The sequence below is a fragment of the Rhineura floridana genome, chromosome 5, assembly GCF_030035675.1.
Source record: "Rhineura floridana isolate rRhiFlo1 chromosome 5, rRhiFlo1.hap2, whole genome shotgun sequence".
NCBI lineage: Eukaryota > Metazoa > Chordata > Lepidosauria > Squamata > Rhineuridae > Rhineura > Rhineura floridana.
The window spans coordinates 35,837,308-35,860,561 of record NC_084484.1 but is presented as its reverse complement, the minus strand read 5'-3'; the positions used below and the strand labels follow the sequence as shown (position 1 = coordinate 35,860,561).

At 44.7% G+C, this 23,254-nt stretch overlaps 1 protein-coding gene across 1 annotated transcript; it reads left to right on the top strand.

Annotated features, from left to right (window-relative positions):
- Positions 1–7,985: 7,985 nt before the first annotated feature.
- Positions 7,986–8,906, top strand: LOC133386050 (serine/threonine-protein kinase pim-1-like). Its single transcript, XM_061629674.1, has one exon. The coding sequence runs from the start codon at positions 7,986–7,988 to the stop codon at positions 8,904–8,906; it is 921 nt and encodes a 306-aa protein (XP_061485658.1).
- Positions 8,907–23,254: the final 14,348 nt, after the last annotated feature.

Sequence of the window (23,254 nt, the reverse complement as noted above, 5' to 3'; positions counted from 1 at the left end):
CAACATCTGCAACTAAGCAAGAATCTAGCAGTTTGTAGATAACTGTGAAGTTACGTACGTTGTAAACCTTATATTTATTTCAGTCCTTCATCCCCAAACAATGCAACCCTCAGTACATTTAGCTACATCTGCTGTCATCCATACAGTACCTTGTTGTTTTGCCCCTCCTTTCCCTTGTCTCCTGCAGAAATGTATACTGTAAATTTCCTGAAGATAGTTTGCTACTTATTTGACTCTGTAATTTGCTACGTAAGTTATTGGGACCCTATAAATCATTGTCCTCTTGGGAGTTCTTAGCAGATCACATCCCCATGCAAAAGGACACCATTTAGGAAAACTGGCAAATGGTATAGGGCATTTAAAACCACACAGAATATAAAAGTAATTCCTCATAAAATGCAGTGATAATCTATTTTTCAATCCAAATCTTGGGATAATGAGGCAAAAATAATGGCTTTTGAAGATATACATATGGGCAGTAATGATGTGCTGAAGACACCAAGAAAAACAAATTGGTGCCATTACAGCTGTTTAAAGCAAATTGTTCAAGTGGTAAACATCATGATTCATCAGATGCTGTCAGCTAGGCTAGCTAAGCTGGGAACTGCTATTGTAATTCCATAGCCTTAGGAAGGCTGATCTATGTATGTATAGTTGATGTTTCATGAAATTACATGCAAGATCCTTCCCTGAAAATTAAGATGCATTCCGTTTACAGAAGAGAAAACCCATTTACACCATATCAGCTTCTGAAAGGATTTGGTGCCAATACTAATTATAAGAAGCTGCCTTACACTGTTAGATCAGACTTAGACCAGCACTATCCATTCTGGGGCTCTCTCCAAGGTCTCAAGCAGAAACCTTCCCAATGCTGCTACATAGAGATACCCAGAAAATTGATCTTATGCTATGCCACTGAGTTATGGTTCCTCCTCAAGGTGAATGGGGAGCAATGTCTTTGTTCCTCTATTACCACATTCACAGCTTTTCCTATCCTGATGATATAATGGGTTGGGATAAGCAGCAACTTGATCTGGTAACACACAATTGATCAGTGTGTTGACTGCACAAATAATCAGTGAGAACAACAGCGCTGTTGGTGAAAGAAGACACACATGAAGGTAAAAATTGAGCTATATCCACAGAGAGAGAGAGAGAGAGAGAGAGATTTTTTCTAAGGTTCCAATCCTACACACACATTCCAGGGATAAAGCCCAAAAAACATAGCAGACTTTTGGGTAAGCATGAGCTGGATTGCACTCTACATCACCAAAGCGTTAAATGAAATTAAGATTTTTCCAGGAGCGGCTGGCTTGATGGGGTAGTACCATGGAGCCACCCTCCCGACACCGGCATCACTGCTGGTTTCCTGGACTTTGCAGGGGCAGGGCAGGTGGTAGTGAGGTCAGGGCACCACCCCACTGCACTGGCCACTCCTGGAGTTACAAGAAACTCACTTGCTAAGACTGCCTTTCCTACATTTTGGGCAACTCCCTCCTCCCAGCAGCCCACATTATTCAGGAAGACACCCCCAACCTTCTAGAAAGACTTTTCAGGGAGCAAGTGAAAGGAGACAGGAAACTTCTCTGTACTTCCTTATGTTAACTAATCTTAGGGTCCAAGCAATGTTGTGTTGCTCACACAGATATCCACGAAGAACTGGCAGATGGCAACAGTTGGTGGGGAGAGGGGAAAAAGAAATTGTTGTGCGAGTGTCGTAAGCGGTCTTGTATAAGGTTGATCCCATCAAAGGAACATGAAAATCATTCTGAACAGGGAGGGTTGTGGCTTATCAGGAGCATCAGTCTGATTTTCAAGTTGCACGTGGGTGTGCACAACCTGCATTTTCAAGTCTTATGAAAACAACTATTGTATTCAGTCCCTGTGCTGGTTGTAATTTGAAATGATAAACATCTAAGGATGTTCAAGTACATTGCAGTTTTTTGTGGGGAGAGTTATTGGTTATATTCACTAACTCCTACTCAGAGCAGATTCACTGAAATTAATGAAACTAAGGTAGTCATATCTATTAAATTCAATGGATCCACTCTAAGTAGGACTAGCACTAAATGCCATCCTATGTTCTGCAATGAGGGTGGTCAGTTGCCATCCTGAGAGCCAGGTCTAATCCCTGGAACAATTTTGCCTGGCCCTGATGGTCCTGCTAATTCTTAACAAGGTGAGGGAATACTTTTCTCATGTTCACTCCTTCGGAAACGTTTGTTTTCAAAAGTTTTGATAATCCATAATTCAATGTTTACATCTCTCGTTAAGTTTTGCATGTATTGTGCAGCCAAGGCTGGATGGTTGTAGGAAGATACATAGGAATCAGCCTTATGCAAAGTCAGACCTATGTAGCTCAGTTTTTGTCTACATTGACAGGCAGCAGCTCTGCAAGGTTTCCAGCTGGAGTCTTTCAATCTCAGGGGTTGAAGCTGGGTCCTTCTGCATGCAAAACCTGTGCTGTGCCACTGAGCTATGGCCCTGCTAACTATTCTCTATAACTGTGAAGGCATTACTGTTCAGTGGTGCCAACTTTATTTTCAATCCTGACCTTTCATGAGAGAGTTAGATTGTGCAGCAAAATACTCTTTTGGACCACAGTCTGGGATTTGGAAGGACTACTAGGGCAGAAGGATCAATAGTCAACCATCCCTCCTTCATGCTATATAGGAACATGGGCAGACATACCTGAATCTAGACCTAGACAGTATGTGCTCCAGTTCATAGCCTTTGAGGACCGTGACTGGAGCAATATAGGAAGCTGCCTCATCCTGAGTCAGACCATTGGTCCATTTGCATGCAAAGCTTGTGCTCAAGATGGCAACGTGAGTCAGAAGCACAGAAGGCAGAGGGCTTTTTTTCCAGACTAAGACTGGACAAAACTCTCCCTCCTCCCCCCACCCCTGCTTCACAAAACCTTTCAAAAGAAATATAGTGGAGAGAGAAATTCTAGGAGACGGGTTAAAATTCTCTGCGATTCAGTTGGGGGGGGTCTTGATTGCGTGATTTACTCCATCTTTCACAAGGTGTTTTGAGGACTAGGTTCAGAAGAATGGTTTTCCTTCAGACCACAACGCTGGAGGAAAGCTGTTATTCCCCCTCCACTCCTGCTCTCTGATCTCTTTAATTAATACCAGCCTCTTCCTGCTGATGCAGTTTGCATTTTCAAAACATTCCACATTGGATACAAATATGCATTTAATGTCACATGTGCATTGGCCCTAAGTACCCCCACATTCTGAAACATATAAACTAACCAGAAGGAAAGGCAGCTCTCAAAGCCACCACTTCAAACCCTACAATGCACAGACAGATGGACTACAGAAAATAAACAGGCTGGCTGGAGGGCCCCCTTAGGCTGGCCGACACTTCTATGTTACAGAGCAAGTAGGAACAGATGCTTATAGCATGGAAAGACTGACAAGAGAGTGTTAGAAGTAAAACAAAATGTGAACCTGAAAATGTGAAATTGACCCAAACTAGAGCTAAACCATTTGTGAAATATTTCTAAAATTTTGTAATTCTGCAGCTAGTTTGCTTTTAATTAACTTGCACAGTCCCAAACATTTTGGACTGATTCTTATCAGGCCAAGTCAGCACAGTCAGGCTAGCTGTGGCTGATAGGAGTTGTAGTCCAAATCATCTGGAGGGCACCAGGCTGGGGAACACTGAATTAAAACAATCTGCAGACAAAAATAAGCACAGGTGTCTGGTTTTTTTTAAAAAAAGTTTAAATATTCAACCTGGGGAAATGTGCTGTACCACTCAAAAACTTATATATTGCATTATAAACACCAAGTCATATATAGTGTGTATATATGGAGGTGGGCTCATTTACACAGTGGTTTACTGTGTGTTTGGTGCTACTCACATCTCCTTTAAATTTGCATGGTTCACATGACATTACCAGCAAACAGAAGCTATTGTGAAGTTTACCCCCTGTAAATCCATACTAATCCAATCCGCTGATAATACAAAAAGTGGGGAAAAAATCTCCACTCCATTTCTCTGGTGCCTGCAGATGCTTTGCTCCAATGCTTTAAGGTGTGTGTTTCAATCTTTCCCTTCTCCACACCCACTATCTCCTCCTCCCTTCTTTCATTTTGTTTCCTGTGGGCCGACAAGCAACGTCTGGTTGCTCTCACAAAAGCATAATAGTGCTCAAACAAATATTTGTATTTCAGCTGTATCCTATTAGCCATAGACATGGAAAACACAGATATTTGCACTTGCAGGATTTTTTTAAAGGAACCTGCTGCAGCTGGTAGAACAGACTGAGCATGCTCTGTCACCTAGCAACCAGAGGGCATGGAAATGTATAATTAGAGGGCAGGGCCACAAGGAAATAGTGACACCAATACTTCCCAGAGGAACACCTACATGTGTGAATGGGAAAAAATGACTGGCAGCTAACATTGAGCAGGAACTGGGGATGATGCAAATCTGTTATGAAGGTAATGCATTGTATTTGCTACAAAGAAATGTTCCCATGTAGATGAGCCCAGAGAGAGTACGGGAGACTCTGTTTCCCAACTCTGTCACTCCCTCCCCATTTCCTAGAGCTTCCACTTCCCACTTCATGCAATTGCTAAGCTCCCTTTTCACCTTCCCAACCCCATTTCTGAAGCCACTTCTCTTCTGTACTCTCACTTTGCCACCCTTTTTTCACCTTCACCCCCATGCCCATGCCTCTTTCTCCCCCTCCTTTTGTGCGATTTTCCCATGCACACAGACCATTCCCATGGTAACCTCCTGCATCTTCCTTTTCTCATAAATTGCAGCTACTAAGCACCCTTTTCACCTTCCACCCAATTAGGAAGCCACCATCCCCTCCTGTTCTGCTTTCATCTTCACCCCATTCCCATGTCTTTTACTCCCTCCTTTTTTGAAATCCCCTTTTCACCCCTTTTCCACCTTCACTCCCTTTCCCTCTCTCCTTCCTTTCTCAACTCCCCTTGCACACAGACCACCCCATTTCTATGCCTCCTCTCCCTCTCTCCTATTCTTCAGCCCCCTTTGCACACCTGTGACACTGGACTTTATGTGTTTAAGTTAAAAGGCATTTTACTTGCTCTGGCTTTGTTGTCTTAAAAATTGTAGCACAGTAAACTTACAGTTAATTTACTTGTGTGTGTGTGTGTGTGTGTTAGATAGAAATGATAATTTGCTGACTGGTATTGTTTGTATAAAGCTGCGTTTGCAAAATGACTGGGAAAATTAGCTCTTGTTGCAATGTTCAGCTGTGCTGAAGAAGAAAGTAGCAAACTATGTTTCAAGTGTTCAAGGTGAAAATGGGAAAAACAAGTGTGAATAACAAGTTCCAAATATGGGGCTAGGAAGAAGATGGGCATGGATTAAAAGTGATGTATGGAAAATGAAAGTGATGTAGTTATGACAATAATGATGTTAATGTAATTAACATAACAAAGTTGATAAAAAGGCTAGCAATGCTTAATTTTGCCAGAATTGGCTTGATCTCTTCTCCATGTGCACGTGTTAGTAATAAAAGATATTCCTTCTCCATCACTGTTTCGTCGTTTCTGAGACTCTATTGGGGTGAGTATTGGGAGCGGACTCAAGCCACCAGGATCCCTAAAAGGGACTGGGGCGTTTTGTTGGTAACAAACTGGCGACTCCGCCGGGACTCATTTTTCTGGCGTCCCGTTTTGCTTCGAGCGAGGTCCACAGGAGGTTGGGGAAAGAGCGCTCCAGGCTATCTTCAGCCTGCCCAAGCCTGTGAAGAAGCACATCGGGGCAACAGGGCATCGCCATAATGACTCCCTTTTAAAATTGAAACAAGGTTGGAGTGGAGCGGGGGATTGAACGTTCCAACGTCTCTGGTCAACAGTGGTAAGGAAGCCAGTGGGCTTAAATGTGAAGAGAGTGATGTGTGAAAGTGTGTGTCAATGAGACAGGGCGTATCCCCAGGTGGACTACCCTGAAGTGAGTGCGGACCTGCAGTAGTGCGTTTCCCACACCTCGCGAGAGGCTGGGCCACGAAAACAGGGAAGCGAGTGTTGTACGTCATCTGTCCGTCATTTTGTCTCAGACATCTCCCCTGGTAGACAGAGAGGCTACCCAAGTGTCGTACGTCATCTGCAGGGGGCAGAGGGGACTGGGCACGGGAGAGGAGGGGAAGGGTGCATCGGAACAGGAGGGGGCAGAGGGGACGAAGGTTGTGAAAAAGGGTCCGAAAAGAGTCAAGAGAAAAAGGGCGATTGGAAAATGACCCCCCCCCTTGAATGTGTTTTGCAAAACTTTCTTAGATTTAGGATGAGTGTTATGTCTTCTGGAGGGCTGGTCCCAAATGAAGAACAATTGTTAATGTTTTGTGATGAAGAGTGGGTGGTGGGGCTGTGAGGATATCCAATCTTGCTAAGGCTAGGCAGTTGGAAGCCACCCTCTACGAGTTGCTACCAGATGAGGCAACCTCATGGTGGTATGCACGAGGCTGGAGAGCCATCTGCCTGGAACCCCCCACACACAAGAATGTGCGCTGACAAAGGCGCTGGCTCAATGTAAAATTAATGAGGGGAAGAAATTGGAAATTAAGCCCCCAGTCTTTCAGCCAGAAGAAGAGATCCTTTTACCGCTGCCTCAGGCTCCACTACCAGTGCCATCAGTTCAGACTCTGCCACCTCAAATCCTAGTTTTGGAACTTCATCTGTGTTAGAAAGCAATTCAGTTTTTATTAAAACTACACCTTTTCATGAAGCAACACAGTTATAGGTCCTGCGGCATGGAAGAAAGTTGATAGAGCAAGGGACCGCTTTCTTGCCCGTCTCTTAAGAGGGGGGGTAAACGGGTGTGAAGCCTTTCTCCTGCCCCCCCCTCTCCCTTTCCTGTTTTTTTTTCCAACTGCCTTCGCGTACTTGGTGACGGGGGGAAGCACGGGCCCCTCCTCCTCTTCAGAAGTCTCCGACTCCGGTATGGGGGAGAGAGAGAAGGGGGGCAAGCTTCAAACTGTCTTGCGATCTCTCGCCGCTTTTTTCTGGCTCAGGAGGCAGCGTGGGAACTTCGAGGGAAGACTCCAGCTCTGTGAGACCGTCCAGGTCTCCGTTGCTATGCAACACTATCTCTGGAGTTTCCTCTCCTTCTCCAGTCTGCTTCAATGAATTGGGCCCCTTCTCCTCCTCCGTTTAACAGTTTGGAACTGTATTAAGTCAATCTTTAGGGTGGCTAAGACAAGACTATGATATTTTGGACCATTATACCCATTCCAAACTATCCAGGTATACGTGCCTTTTACTATTTTTGATTTGTTTAACTGAAGAAAAAAAAATCAGATGCCAGGCTTGAGGAAAGACCAAGATAAGCACTGCCAATTGTGGGAGACTATTTTTGCCAGCCACCACCCCACTTGGGCAGATATACAGACATTAATGAATACTCTCCTCAGTCCAGAGGAGAAGTCATTGGTACTTTCCCAAGCCAATGCTCTCGCATTAGAAGAGCAGAGACAAGGTGGCAACGCGCCTAATCTGGCCCCAGCACGTGTTTTAACAATAGAACCCCTTAGATGGATCCAAACCCCAGGAACAGCGGCCCCTGAAATCACTACGTATAAGCGGCTGATTTTACATGGACTTAAGCATGCCATCCCTAAACCAATGAATGTGGTAACATTATATGGCATTTATCAAGAAAAGGAGGAAACTCCCTCTGCTTTCCTCAACCACCTCACTACAGCTATGCGGAAATTTATTACCCTTAATTTTGAGGGTGCTGAAAATCAGAGGTTTTCCATTTCCCTATTTATTGGCCAGAGTTCTTCGGACATCCGAAAGAAATTGCAGAAGGTGGAAGGAGTGATGAGTATGGGACTTGGCCCTTTGTCCCAACCCATACAGGTACACCTTCCAGGAAGAGAAGATAAATATCAGCTTTTGGTTTCGGATGGTTGTCCCATTGCAATATTTGGAAGGGATCTTCTAGTAAAGTTCCAGGCCCAAATTGCTTCTAGAGGAAACATCTTGGAAGTGATGATATCAAAGCGGCAAGAATGCACTTTCCAAATGATCTTAAGGGGGGATCTGCATTCAGTCAAGCCCCTGTCAGAAAAACAGAAGGAACCTATGGAAAAGTTGTATCAGGTGGGCCTGCTGCTAGGCAGTGGTGGTTTCGGCTCGGTCTACTCGGGCACCCGGCTGGCAGATGGAACTCTGGTGGCCATTAAGTATGTGTCCCGGGACCGGGTTTCTGAATGGGGAGAATTGCCTAGTGGGACTAGGGTACCCATGGAGATCTTGCTCCTGAAGAAGGTTGGTTCTGGCTTTTGGGGAGTAATTCGTCTCCTGGACTGGTTTGAGAGGCCGGACAGTTTTATTTTGGTTTTGGAGCGGCCTGATCCTGTGCAAGATCTCTTTGATTTCATCACAGAGAGAGGGGCTCTGCCTGAGGATTTGGCTCGCAGCTTTTTCCGTCAGGTTTTGGGAGCAGTTCGACACTGTCACAGCTGTGGTGTTCTACATCGGGATATTAAGGATGAGAATATCTTGATTGACCTGAGCAGTGGAGAGCTCAAACTTATAGACTTTGGATCTGGAGCACTGCTCAAGGACACAGTGTACACTGACTTTGATGGTACTCGTGTATATAGTCCTCCAGAATGGATTCGCTGTCACAGGTATCATGGCAGATCTGCTGCTGTCTGGTCACTTGGAGTATTGCTGTATGACATGGTCTGTGGTGATATCCCCTTTGAACATGATGAGGAGATCGAAAGGGGCCAAGTCTATTTTCGGCAAAGGATTTCTCCAGAGTGCCAACATCTTATTAAGTGGTGTTTAGCTTTGAGGCCTTCTGACAGGCCATCCTTTGAAGACCTTTTGAACCATTCTTGGATGCAAGATGTTCTCATGCCTCAGGAAACAGCCGAGATCCACTTACACAGTCTAATTTAAGAAGTCCAGCAAATAGCAATGTCTCATCCTGCTGGGTGCAAAATAATTCATTCAGATATTGGAATGTTCATTGAAACCCCGAGTAGATAGGACTGATTAGCCAATAGCAGGGTGACATTCGTATGAAGATGGAAGCTCGAAGGTGATAGATGGACAGTGGTATGTAGGCTACGCCGTGTGTGAGGACTTGAAGGCTATAAAGAGTGTTAAGTTGCCGGCTTCCAAACTATACTATAGAAGGAAAGAGGATTTATTAAAAGTGATGGACACAGGATTGAGCATCAATAGATGATAATGGAATTCCTGGAATGTGTTCAACTACCAAAGAAGGTAATTGTTCATGTTAATTGATCCAGTTTGGCGAAAGGGAAATCATCAAGCAGATGAGGCAGCAAAGGAAGCAGCGCTGAGTGGATTACCATTGGATAAAAATTTAATGAACATTATGATTACATGGAAGAAGTTGACTCCTTAATATTCTGAGAAAGAGGAAGATGTTGCAGTACAATATGGGGCTCAGAAATTACCTAGTGGATGGTGGCAGACACCTACAGGATTAATTTTTGTCCCAAGAGCAGTTCTTCAAGCCCTTGTGATGGAGACTCATAAACAGACTCATCTTGAAGGTAATGCTTTAGAAGATTTTTATTCAGACAAGTAGTTGTACCAGGATTATATGAAGACATGAAGCAAGCGGTATATGCATGTATTATCTGTGCAGCAACTATCTTTCCTTGCTCCGAAGTTACTACCAGCAATGGAAGGAAGACCATGGGCTTATTATCCTTTCCAGAGATGACAGCACTGCCATTGGCTTTGACCATTATGAGAAATACTCCCAAGGGAAAAACAAAATTGACTCTTTTTGAGTCACTGTTTGGCAGACCTCCCATTGAGCCTGGGCCCCAGACAGAGATTAATGGGGAATTAGGGAATAGGCAGTTATTGGAGTATGTTACTGCTTTGCAGGGTGTTTTGTCCTCTATTCACAGGCACAATCGTGAGTTCCAGAGGTTACCCTTGGATGTGGCGATCCACCAATACCAACCAGGTGATTGGATACAAGTTCGGAAGTGGAAGCAAGAGCCTTTACAGCCCACGTGGGGACCACCGGAGCAGATCATTCTAAATACTGAGTCTGCCGTGAAGCTCGTAGGCCATAAGCGATGAGTCCATGCTAGCCGGATAAAGAAAGCAGAGCCTGTAATTACCCAGGAACCTGAGCAGGGAGTAGCCAAGGACTCCCCACCTGGAGAGGCGAAGGATCAGACGCCTGAAGTAAAGTGGTTGTCGGAAATCGTGTCGGGTTTCAACCTGAAGATCAAGATAAAGAAAAAGGACTGAGACTATATGGGAGGTTCGCGAAAACCTTTTCCTGTTCAAGCTAATAGTGTGCAGATACCAGGAGATCCCAGGAAAAAGGTTCCAGTGACAATAGTACAATTTGTAGATACCTGTTCTAAAGATAAGAGGGTACACTTGCATACTATTGCCCGAACTTATTTAAGTTCTGTTCTTCCGCCTGATATTGATCTCAGGACTGTATGCCTGAGATAAGCCAACAGATGGGCGGATCTGCAAGAAGGTTCAAGATACAAGCTATCCCCACAGGGTCTGATTGTTTCAGACCAAGCATCTTTGTTATGGTAACAGTCCAACAGGAGATACCCATATGATCTAGACCCAAGGTGGTAACAAGAACCAACCTTTATTATAAAGCCCCAAAGTATATGAGAGATTGGCCCACGGAAGGATTGATAGAAGGCCGGAGGGTGGAATACTGGGCCCAATAGGTGACTTCATGCAAATCCAGGATTGTGATGCAGTGCTACAAACCCTCCAATGAGAGTTGTGTGATGACACTTTTACATTTGTATTATAAGATATTGACCTAGCAGATCTCAGTGTAGAATCCTTCACTTTTAAAGAGGGAAACACATGATTTTTTTTCTTTGCTTCTTTTGTGACTTTGGTAAAGTATATCTAGGGTCTAAGAGCATCAACACATACCCTGTTCCAATTATTCAGTGCCAGGATGACAGGAGAAAGCCAATTTACCCAACTTATAATGACAGGAATGTCCCACACATATTGTTCTCCTTGTCAGGCAGCAACCATTTGTATTGTGAGGCTGATGAGAGGAGAGAGAAAAATACCTCCACTCTGCCATTACAACAGGGATTGCCAGCATTCCTGGACGCATGGGCGCATCTGGAATTTTGAGACGGCTGATGGCACCACACCATATGGTCACTTCACATACACACATCCAACAACAGAAAGAAAGCAAGAAAGTGCATGAGTGCCCACACACTCACACAGATTCTTTGCTTTTCCATGAGATCTGTGTAAAAAATAGATCCAGTAGAATTAAAATTCATTCTCCTCAATTTGCATGATTTTGCAGGGAAACCCCCTCCCCAAACCACTATCAAATTAAAGCTTACATGGGTAGACTGCAAAGTGAAATATCATAGATCTAGTGCTAGCCAGAACCACCAAAACATTGATACAAGGCATGGGTTCCTCATGAATTTTCATGGTTTTTATAAAGGATGACAGCAAAACCATCAACAAATCACAGAAAACATCTGTGGTCAGAGAGCGTAACTTATAATGTGATGGTACTTTTGAGGATATCCTTTGTGCCTGGGATCCATGACTTTGCACTGTGGCAGCATTAGAATATATCAGGTCTTTGTTGTTGTTTTACAGTCCGGTCAACAGAGGCAGAGGTGATCTGTGTTTTGATGGGGGGAGGATTATGGAGTTTCAAGTGTCTCCTTCCATGGGTCTGAATTCAGATGAGGAAGTGCAGGCAACCAGGGAGGCTGCAGAGTGCTTGAGGAATGTTCAGTAAAAGGAGGAACATACATACCACTCTCAGCCCCTTTGAAATAACAAGAGAAAACCACTAAACTTCTGAATATTTTTTTTAGTTCCCTGAGAAAGAGGCAGGAAAAATGGAAGCTTCTTTTGCAAAGGAAAATTTTTATTTTTAGAATCCTGTGCTCACTGCACTCAAAATGGCTGTGGTGTCAAGTGACTTTTGCATCTGCTCAGGGATCTGCTCAGGGAATGAAGGGGCCTGGCAAGTGTTGTGCCGATGATGGGGAGAGGGTGGGGCTGGAGTGTGGGCAATTTAAGCCTGCCTCGCCCCTCTCCTGGCCTCTCCATTCGGTGGGCTGCCTACCCTTCTACCTTACATGCAGCACAGGCAGTGGTTGGTCACCTTTTGTGGGGCTCAGGAGGAATTTTTTGCTGGTCAGCTGATGGGCTTGGCTGGCAGGGTTTTTTTTGCCTGCTATGTATTAATGTGGTGGTAGATGTGCTTTGCAATAATTAAATTGGGTAACTGGCCACATTGGCAGGTAGTGCAGGATGTTATGAGGTTGTTAAGGTCTGTTGAGCGCCATTAGGCACCTTCAAAGAGGAAGGGTGTAGCTCCAAGACCTGCCTTCAGGAACGTGGAACTCGCTGCCTGGAGTTATGGGGTCCCAGGAGGAGGTTGAGCAGGAAGGTTGGTGCTAAACCTGAAAGGTGCTAAAGATGGGGGGGTAGACGAAGGGCTACCCCTGCCCTTGGCAGGGTTGGCTCACCCTGTTTGGTTATTAATAGATCCCACATTTTGTTTTCCCTAGGTAGATCCCTTTTGGGTTTCATAATAGATGATGATTTTATTAGATTTATCAATCTCTGACAACAGTGAAAAAAAGTAAATATGCCGTAAAACAAAATAATAAGACAACAACCATCTCTAATAAATAAATGTGACCCAGTTCATCCAACCTTTTGTGTCTTTATTTCCCCGTGTGGTCACAAACTGGAGGACAGATTTCAACCCAGCACTACATGCCACTCTGTGGAGCAGCTGACCACTTCTCAAACATCTGTAACTAGCTTTAGCTGTAGCTCTTCAGCTTCCCTGAATATTTGTGACACATGTATAGGTAGGAAAGGCATGTACATATAGCATGTGCAAGGGATGTAGCTCAGAGGCAGAGCATTGGCTTTGCATGCAAAAGTTCCCAGGTTCAATCCCTGGCATCTCTAGGTGGGGCTGGGAAGATCCCTGTCAGTGCTGACAACAGTAGACCAATGGTCTAACTGAGGATGAGGCAACTTTCTATGCTCTTATGTGTATATGCTACTCCTTAGTGGGCAAGACACTGTGGCTTGTATTGGTAATTTGATATGTTGGCTGCTGAGCTTTTAAATAGCTAAATAATGTTAAGAGAATTCAGAACTACCAAAACTGGTAAAACTTTCTGGGGACAGTATCATTTCAAGGAGGAGTTGGGGGGTGCATGTTTAATTGCTCTGCTTTAGGAAAATCCCCCTTTCATATAAACAGCCCAGCAAAACAGGGAGAAGGCTAGGCTTCAATCCTTTTGTCTTGATATGTAACTGGAGCACATACTGTCTAGGTCTAGATTCAGGTATGTCTGCCCATGTTCCTATATAGCATGAAGGAGGGATGGTTGACTATTGATCCTTCTGCCCTAGTAGTCCTTCCAAATCCCAGACTGTGGTCCAAAAGAGTATTTTGCTGCACAATCTAACTCTGTCATGAAAGGTCAGGATTGAAAATAAAGTTGGCACCACTGATATGTAAATCTGTGTTTTGTATGCCCCTTCTGTAGGTTGAAGTGGTCCATTTTAAGGGGAATCTTTTGACCACTTCATTCTACTGAATGTGACTACTTATTGACTATTACATGGTTTAGGAATGACTATATATTTCAAAGACATAACCAGTTGGTTATTAGGGTTCAGGGAGAAAATTCATCTCTTGTGTGACATTATTGAAACATAGAGATGCTTTTGATCTATTATTCAAACTGCAGAAATGTACTATTCCAATGTTCTAACTTCCTTGGGAAAGAAATGATTCTGGTGAGAAATTTTGATTCCTCTCCCCTTCCCCTTTATTTTGTTTTAGAGCTGGGATTCTTTCACATTTGACGTATATAGAAAACCTTAATTTATTTAAAACTGCAACCTCGGAGCAAAACCTTTTTGCATGTAGTGACTACTAGTAAAGAAGATGGAGATAATGTTTATGACTCAGCTTTTCAAGCTTTTTTATGGTGTAACATAACTTTTATTAGAAATCATGAATTTGCTTAATTTCTCTACTAAAATGCCTCTCTGCCTAAAAGTACAAGAGGCAAGTATATATTGCTTGCCCTCTTGGTTAAATTGTGAAGCCTATTTATGATTCAACTAGCTTGGGAAGTGGGAGGGTGAATCTACACAAAAAAGCCAAACACAAAATAAGTTGCTGATGGATAGTATTTGTTTCACTGTAAACCAAAAGTATAGTGATCCCCCCAAAAAAAGATTAAACATATTGACCTCACTAATTGTAAATAATAAGAAAAAAATTAAAAAGCACAAATAATAAAAATAGATCTTCCCCAAAATATATAAACTTTTCTGGTGCCAGGCACTCCAGCCTCCCCATCTGGATTTGGACCTGAAATGAAAAGCATGGGTGTATGCATGGATGGTAAACTGTAAACCTGCACAATGTGTAACATTATGCAGCCTGATTGCTAATCATGAAACATGTCTATTAAGATATTAGCCTTAGTTTCCAGATTCCCAAGATTGTGGAGCTAGAGCCAACTTTGATCTTAAACTGGTAGGGTGTTTGTTTGTCTTGATAAATGAATATATATTAAATTGCTAAAAGGCTGGATTAAGAGCAAAGTTAAGGCTCACGTTGGCTCAAGCTACACAAACAAATGGGAATGTAAGGCTGATACCTTAATAAACATTCTCTGTGATCAGCAATGGTGTTGCACAAGCAAATTGTGCTTACTTACAACTTACCCTTCATGCACCTTCACTTTTACTTCAATTTTCAGGTCCAAATCTATATGGGGAGATTGAGTGCCAGACATCAGCAAAGACACCCCACATTATCCTGGTCCTATAATGCTTATGAAGCATCAGAGTCTTACAGTATTGCTAGAATCTTCCTATGGGTTGACTCATGTTTGTTTGTTTACATCAATATGTCCTCATGGGAACCCTGGGGATGGGGAGGATTTTTTTAATGTAGGGTGGTGGGTGCAGGCGCATTGCCAGTAGTCAGCTGGGTTGTACACTGCTGAGAGTCCAGGAGCTCAGAATGGTCCCTCACTGGCCTAACCCTGACCCTCTGGCTATCCTTAGGGAGAACAAATTGAGGTGATGGCCCCAGGCCCCATTCTTTGGGATAGGGCTCTATGTCTGGCCTGGCATTGACAACAGCCATACTTGGCTCAGGAGCTCTGCTGCTGCTTGAGAGCAAGCTGTGGGACCAGGCCATGATCCCTGACAACTGACCACATGGTAATACACTCCCACAGTATGTTTTGGGAGTGGGCCCAGATGTCCATTGGGAGGAGGGGTGGAGAGAGAAGGCATCATCTGGCTGTCATGTGCTCAGTATTGCAGATGCAGGGCGTGATCCAGAAGCAAGTCCTTTTAAAATGGGCTCCTTTTGATGCACCTGCTCTCCAGTTGGGATAGGAAAGGAGAGGAAGAGAGGAAGATAGTCAATAGCTGGTTGGGGCATACACCACAGGACCTGACCTGGAAGCCCCTCTGCAGAGCTCCAGCCTGGAAAAGAAGCAGGATTGGGAAGAGGGATGGAGCTGGCCAGTAGCAGCAGGAGGAGTGAGAGGCAACACTAAGGGGAGGAAGTGCCTGAAAGAGACCAACAGAGTAATTCTAACAACCCATGCCTTACCATACAGGCTGATGCATGTGCCCTATTTGCAGCCACGGCGAGAGGAGGCTGGTGAAGGCGCCACTGGGGTAAGGGGAATGGGGAGCTGCCTTGGCATCTCATCCCAGCATCTGCTCCACTCACCGAGAGCGATAATATTAAACGGTCAGTGCTTCCTTTAGTAGCTGCTTTTAATGACTCTCTACAGATAATTGTTTGGGGTTTTTTACATTTCCCAGAATGCATGCTGAGACTTGTCCCAGGGTGCCAAAGGCACACCAATCTTGGGCAGGGACAGCCTAACAGCTACAGGTGGGAGCGATTCCCTTTCTTTCAAGCCTATTCCTTCATTTAGGGAAACAACGCCCCTTCCCCGCCTCCACAGTTAACATGCCAATGCGCAGGCACAGCAACAAGGAAACACTGATAGCAATAAATGCACACACATGTGAATGTTACAAAGAAAAACAATCACTTTACTTGTAAACAGGGCGGAAATATGTGAACTGTCAAAATCAATTGCGATGGAAAAAGCAGCATTTTTAATGTGGATCTGGGGTCCCATGCCATGCATAGTTTTCTAAACTTTTGTCATGTGATCTCTTACTCACCTTTTTTCTAAGCTTTACTTTACTTTATTTTGTGGTCAATGACCCATCATTTTTTTCTAAGCTAAAAAGCCTCAGGTGCTGCAACCTTTCCTTATGATGAAGTTGCCTCATCCCCTTGATCATCTTGGTTGCCCTTCTTTTGAACCTTTTCCAACTCTACAGTATTCTTTTTGGGATGAGATGACCAGAACTGTACAGATGTATCCGAGAGTATCTGGATTAAAATTAATGGGCAAGTAATAAAAGGAATGTGGTGCTTGGAGTCTACTACCGACCACCCAATCAAGGAGAAGACAAGAATGTAACTTTTGAAAAGCAAATTGCCAATGTTTCAAGGAGGCATGATGTAGTAGTAATGGAGGAATTCAATTATCCCGATATCGGTCGGAGACAAATTCTGCCAAACACGGCCCCTCCAAGAAATTTCTGACTTGTGTTGGAGATAACTTTTTCCTACAGAAAGTGGAGGAAGCAACCAGAGGATCAGCTATCCTGGACTTGATTTTAACCAATAGAGATGATTTGGTGGATGAAGTGGCAGTTACGGGAACTCTGGGGAAAAGTGACCACACCATTCTTGAATTCTTGATTTTAACAGAAGCAAAAGCTGAGAGTAGCCATATGCACACCCTTTTGCTTGCTCAGGATTGGAGCTTGAGATTGATAGACAAACGATCAAGGAATACCTAGTCACTTTGAACGAGTTCAGATTGACAGGGCCTGATAAACTGCATCTTAGAGTATTGAAGGAACTGGCTGAAGAACTCTCAGAACCTCTGTCTATTATCTTTGCGAAATCATGGAGGACTGGTGAAGTGCCAGATGACTGGAGGAGAGCTAACGTTGTTCCTATCTTCAAAAACAGCAAAAACGAGGAACCAGGGAACTACAGACCAGTCAGTCTAACATCAATCCCTGGAAATACTCTGGAGCAGATTATAAAGCAGTCCATCTGTAAGCTCCTTGAAAACAATGCAGTGATTACTTGAAGCCAACATGGATTTATGAAGAACAAATCCTGCCGAACTAATCTTATCTCATTCTTTGATCGGGTAACCTCTCTTTTAGACAGTGGGACTGATGTGGAGATAATATATCTTGACTTCAGCAAAACTTTTGACAAAGTGCCCCATGATATTCTTAGCAAGCTAGCTAAATGTGGGCTGGATGGAATAACTATCAGGTGGATCCATAGTTGGCTCCAGAATCGTACTCAAAGAGTGCTTATCAATGGCTCCTTCTCAAACTGGGCAGAAGTAACGAGTGGGGTACCACAGGGCTCGGTCCTGGGCCCAGTGCTCTTCAACATTTTTATTAACGACTTGGATGAGATGGTACAGAGCATGCTTATCAAATTTGCAGATGATACAAAATTGGGGGGCACAGCTAATACCATGGAAGACAGAACCAAAATTCAAAGGGACCTTGATAGGCTGGAGCATTGGGCTGGAAACAACAGAATGAAATTCAACAGGGATAAATGCAAAGTTCTACACTTAGGAAAAAGAAACCAAATGCACAGTTATAAGATGGGGATACTTGGTTCAGCAATACAACATGTGAGAAGGATCTTGGATTTGTCATTGATCACAAGCTGAATATGAGCCAACAGTGCGATGTGACTGCAAAAAAGGCAAATGCTATATTTATTTATTTTATTTATTTATTTATTTAATTTAATTTATATACCGCCCTAAGCCCGAAGGCTCTCTGGGCGGTGTACAAAAAGATAAAAACAAGCACAGTATATAAATACAATAAATACAATAAATCAAGAAACAAAACAAACAACAGAAGAACCAAACAACGTCCAAAATACAGAAATCCTGTTAAAATACACTTTAAAATGCCTGGGAGTATAAAAAGGTTTTCACCTGGCGCTGAAAAGATAGTAGCATCGGCGCCAGGCGCACCTCATCGGGAACACTGTTCCACAGTTCGGGGGCCACAACTGAAAAGGCCCTAGCTCTAGTCACCACCTTCCGAGCTTCTCGATGGGATGGTACTCGGAGGAGGGCCTTAGATGTTGAGCGCAGTGTACAGGTAGGTTCATATTGGGAGAGGCGTTCCACCAGGTATTGCAGTCCCATGCTGTGTAGGGCTTTATAGGTCAAAACCAGCACTTTGAATCTAGCCCGGAAACAAATAGGAAGCCAGTGCAGACGGGCCAGAACAGGTGTTATATGAGCGGACCTTCTGGTCCGCGTCAACAATCTGGCCGCTGCATTCTGGACTAGCTGTAGTTTCCGAACAGTCTTCAAGGGCAGCCCAACGTAGAGCGCATTGCAGTAGTCCAATCTAGAAGTTACCAGAGCATGAACAACTGAGGCGAGGTCATCACTGTCCAGATAGGGACGTAGCTGGGCTACCAATCGAAGATGGTAGAAAGCGTTCCGTGCCACCGAGGCCACCTGGGCCTCAAGAGACAAGGAAGGATCGAAAAGAACTCCCAAGCTATGAACCTGTTCCTTCAAGGGGAGTGTAACCCCATCAAGAACAGGATGAACATCCACCATCTGAGCAGAGAAGGCACTCACCAACAGCGTCTCGGTCTTGTCTGGATTGAGCTTCAGTCTGTTAGCTCCCATCCAGTCCATTATCGCGGCCAGGCAACGGTTTAGCACGTTAACAGCCTCACCTGAAGAGGATGAAAAGGAGAAATAGAGCTGCGTGTCATCAGCGTACTGATGACAACGCACCCCAAAACTCCTGATGACCGCACCCAGTGGCTTCATGTAGATGTTAAAAAGCATGGGGGACAGTACCGATCCCTGCGGGACTCCACAATGGAGAGTCCAGGGTATCGAGCAATGTTCCCCAAGCACTACCTTCTGGTGACGACCCACCAAGTAGGAGCGGAGCCACTGCCAAGCAGTACCCCCAACTCCCAACTCCGTGAGTCTTCCCAGAAGGATACCATGGTCGATGGTATCAAAAGCAGCTGAGAGATCAAGGAGAATCAACAGGGTCACACTCCCCCTGTCCCTCTCCCTACAGAGGTCATCATACAGGGCGACCAAGGCTGTTTCGGTGCCAAAACCGGGCCTAAAACTGGATTGAAATGGATCAAGATAATCAGTGTCATCCAAGAGCCCCTGGAGCTGGCCGGCAACCACCCGTTCCAGTACCTTGCCCAAGAACGGAACATTCGCCACAGGTCTATAGTTGTTCAGGTTATCTGGGTCCAAGGAGGGTTTCTTCAGGAGCGGTCTCACTACCGCCTCTTTTAGGCAGTCAGGGACCACTCCCTCTCTCAAAGAGGCGTTTATTATCTCCTTGGCCCAGCCGGTGGTTCCGGTCCTGCCAGCTTTCACCAGCCAAGAGGGGCAAGGGTCCAGAACAGATGTGGTCGCCCGCACCAGTCCAAGGATCTTGTCAACATCCTCAAGCTGTACAGACTGAAACTCATCCAATAAATAAGGACAAGACTGTGTTCTGGATGCTTCATTAGATCTCACTGCCATAACATTGGAGTCTAAGTCCCGGCGAATGCATGCGATCTTATCCTGGAAGTGCCTCGCGAACTCATCACAGCGGGCTACAGATGAATCCATAATATGCCAAGGGCCAGAATGTAAAAGCCCTCATACAATTTTAAAGAGCTCCGCCGGGCGAGAGAGAGATGCCTTAATTGTGGCAGCAAAATATCTCTTTTTTTGCTGCCCTCACTGCTACTATATACCGCTTAGAAGAGGCACTTACCAAAGCATAATTGCATTCATTAGGAGTTCGTCTCCATCTGCACTCAAGCCTCCTCCTCTCTTGCTTCATCACTCTCAGCTCCACGGTATACCATGGAGCTGTATGAGCTCTACATAGGAGGGGGCGCATGGGAGCGATCGTGTCAACCACCTGGGTCATCTCCGTATTCCACAATCCCCCAGAGCCCTTTGGAAACCCTCAGGATCCATTAGTCTCCGGGGGCGGACCAATTTAATAGGTCCCCCACCCTTGCAGAGGGAAAGGGTCGCTGTGAGCCTAAACTTCAGCAAGCGGTGATCTGTCCATGACAATGGGGTAGATGAAAAATCCCCGACCACCAGATCACCATCTCCATGCCCAGTGGCGAAGATCAAATCAAGGGTATGTCCCGACACATGCGTTGGGCCAGTAACAACCTGAGACAGCCCCATGGTTGTCATGGAGGCCATGAAGTCCTGAGCCGCCCCAGATAAAGCAGTCTCGGCATGGACGTTGAAGTCCCCCAGTACCAATAGTCTAGGGGACCGCAACAATACCTCCGAGACTACCTCTGTCAGCTCAGTTAGGGAATTTGTTGGGTAGCAGGGCGGGCGGTACACCAACAAAATTCCCAGTCTGTCTCTCTGGCCCAGCACAAGGTGGAGACACTCTAAACCAGTCGTCACCTGGACAGGGTGCTTGGTGAGTGAGAAAGAACTCCTATAGACCACAGCAACCCCACCTCCCCGTCCTTCGGTTCTACCATGATGCTGAACCGTATACCCAGGTGGGCAGAGCTGGGAAAGAGCAATGCCTCCCTGATCGCCCACCCAGGTCTCAGTTATACACACCAGGTCGGCAGCCTCCTCCACAATTAAATCATGAACAAGGGAGATCTTATGGTGAACCGACCTGGCGTTTAACAACAACATATGGAGATCCGAAGGCTGACTGATAGAACAACCAGCAGTCCTGGGGATGTGAGGAGAACCGGAACAAGTCACAGACACTACTTGTCTGGGATGAGTTCCCCTTACCTGGCACGTTCTCCTCACAACGCCGTACCTCCCATTTCCCGTCACTACGCTAATTGGGGCCCCTGAAAGTCTCCCCGGTCGATGTATAGTACTCTCTCCCAGGCACATATTAAAACAAATAAAACTCACATATACACACACACCAAGTCACAGACACCCACACAATGCACATTCACACCAATACACACTAAATTCACACACACACACACACGCACTTGATCAGTCACACACTACAATAAACATACATATAATACGACCAAACAATATTAAAATAACTACAAAACTTCCAAATAAAAAAATAAAACTCACATACATCACCAACTCAATCATTCACACATAATACACATGCAACCATATTAGTTGCCTCCAGGTGGCAACAATGAGACAAGATGTTACAATCTCAGAGACTAAACTATATTGGCAACAAGCCACACTTAAAGAAGCCGCAGCAACAGCAACAATGATGGCCAAATGAAGCAAAAGGGACAGAGTCACAACAGCATCCCAGAGCAGCAAATGCAGCATTCACGCCCCCAAAGACAGACGACGACCCGCCTCCGCCTCCGATGACGATGATGACGAAAACAGAATGGCGAAGACAGCAATGGTAGAAGCAACGTCCACACAACCAGCCAGCAGGAGCAATGGCCGACAACGCAGCAAGGCGGAGAGCAGAATGAGCAGCAACAGAATTATCGTTTTGCATTAACAGAATTATCGTTTCGAAATCGCGTGAAGTATTAGTTCCCCTCTATTCAGCACTGGTTAGGCTTCATCTTGAGTACCGCATCCAGTTCTGGTCTCCGCACTTCAAGAAGGATGAAGACAGGTTCAGAGGATGAACAGGTTCAGAACAGGTTCAGAGGAGGCAACAAGGATGATCAGGGGACTGGAAACCAAGCCCTATAAGGAGAGACTGAAAGAACTGGGCATGTTTAGTCTGGAGAAGAGAAGACTGAGCGGAGATATGATAGCACTCTTCAAGTACAGGTTGTCACATAGAGGAGGGCCGGGATCTCTTCTCGATCATCCCAGAGTGCAGGACATGGAATGATGGGCTCAAGTTGCAGGAAGCCAGATTTCAATTACACATCAGGAAAAACTTCCTAACTGTTAGAGCCATACGACAATGGAACCAATTACCAAGATAGGTAGTGGGCTCTCCAACACTGGAGGCATTCAAGAGGCAACTGCACAGCCATCTGTCGGGAATGCTTTGATTTGGATTCCTGCATTGAGCAGGGTGTTGGACTTGATGGCCTTATAGACCCCTTCCAACTCTCCTATTCTATGATTCTATGAAATGCAGTTGCACCATAAATTTCCGTTATGATATCAGCATATTATTTTCAATACCTTTCCTAATGATCCTTAGCATGGAATTTGCCTTTTTTCACAGCTGCCATACCCTGGGTCGCCATCAGTGGTGTATTGGTCCCGGGGAGTCCCTTTCCTTCAGCCTGGCTCAGCCCTTGGTGCTGTGGAGGAAGTGCCTGGCAGAGGCTGCCACTGCTCTTAAAGAATTTGTTGTTGTTGTGCTCCTCAATTTTTTTTTAGCATTCCTTATTGTCTTCTTGCATTTCTTTTGCCAGAGTTTGTGTTCTTTTTTATTTTCTTCATTTGGACAAAACTTCCATATTTGAAGGAAGCCTTCTTGCCTTTAATAGCTTCTTTGATTCTGCTTGTTAACCACACTGTCATCCTCTTGGCCCTGCCGGTACTTTTCCTGATCTGCAGTATACACTCTAGTTAAGCTTCTAATATTTTATTTTTATACAACTCCCAAGCATTTTGGAGTGATTTAACCCTCTTGACTTTGCCTTTCCATTTTCTTTTGACCAGTCCCCTCCTTTGTAGAAAGTTTCTTCTTTTGGAGTCAAATGTGACAGTGTTGGATTTTCTTGGCAATATTTAATTTAAGAACACTATGGTCACTGCTCCCGATCGCTCTGACAACACATTTCGCACCAGGTTCTGGGCACCACTTAAGATTAAGTCTAGGACCACCGCCCCTCTGGTTCCATGACCAACTGTTCTAGGGCACAGTCATTTAGGGTATCTAAAACTTTTACTTCTCTGTCATGACTGAAACACATACATAGCCAGTCTATGTCAGGGTAGTTAAAGTCACCCATTTCTACAACATTTCCTAGTTTTGATGCTTCCTCAATTTTATTTTTCATCTCATGATTTCCCTGAGCATTTTTAATCAGGGGATGATAGAATGTCCCCAATACTAAATTTCTTTTTCGGCCCAGTATCACCACCCTCAACAATTCTATGGAAGAGTCTGCCTCT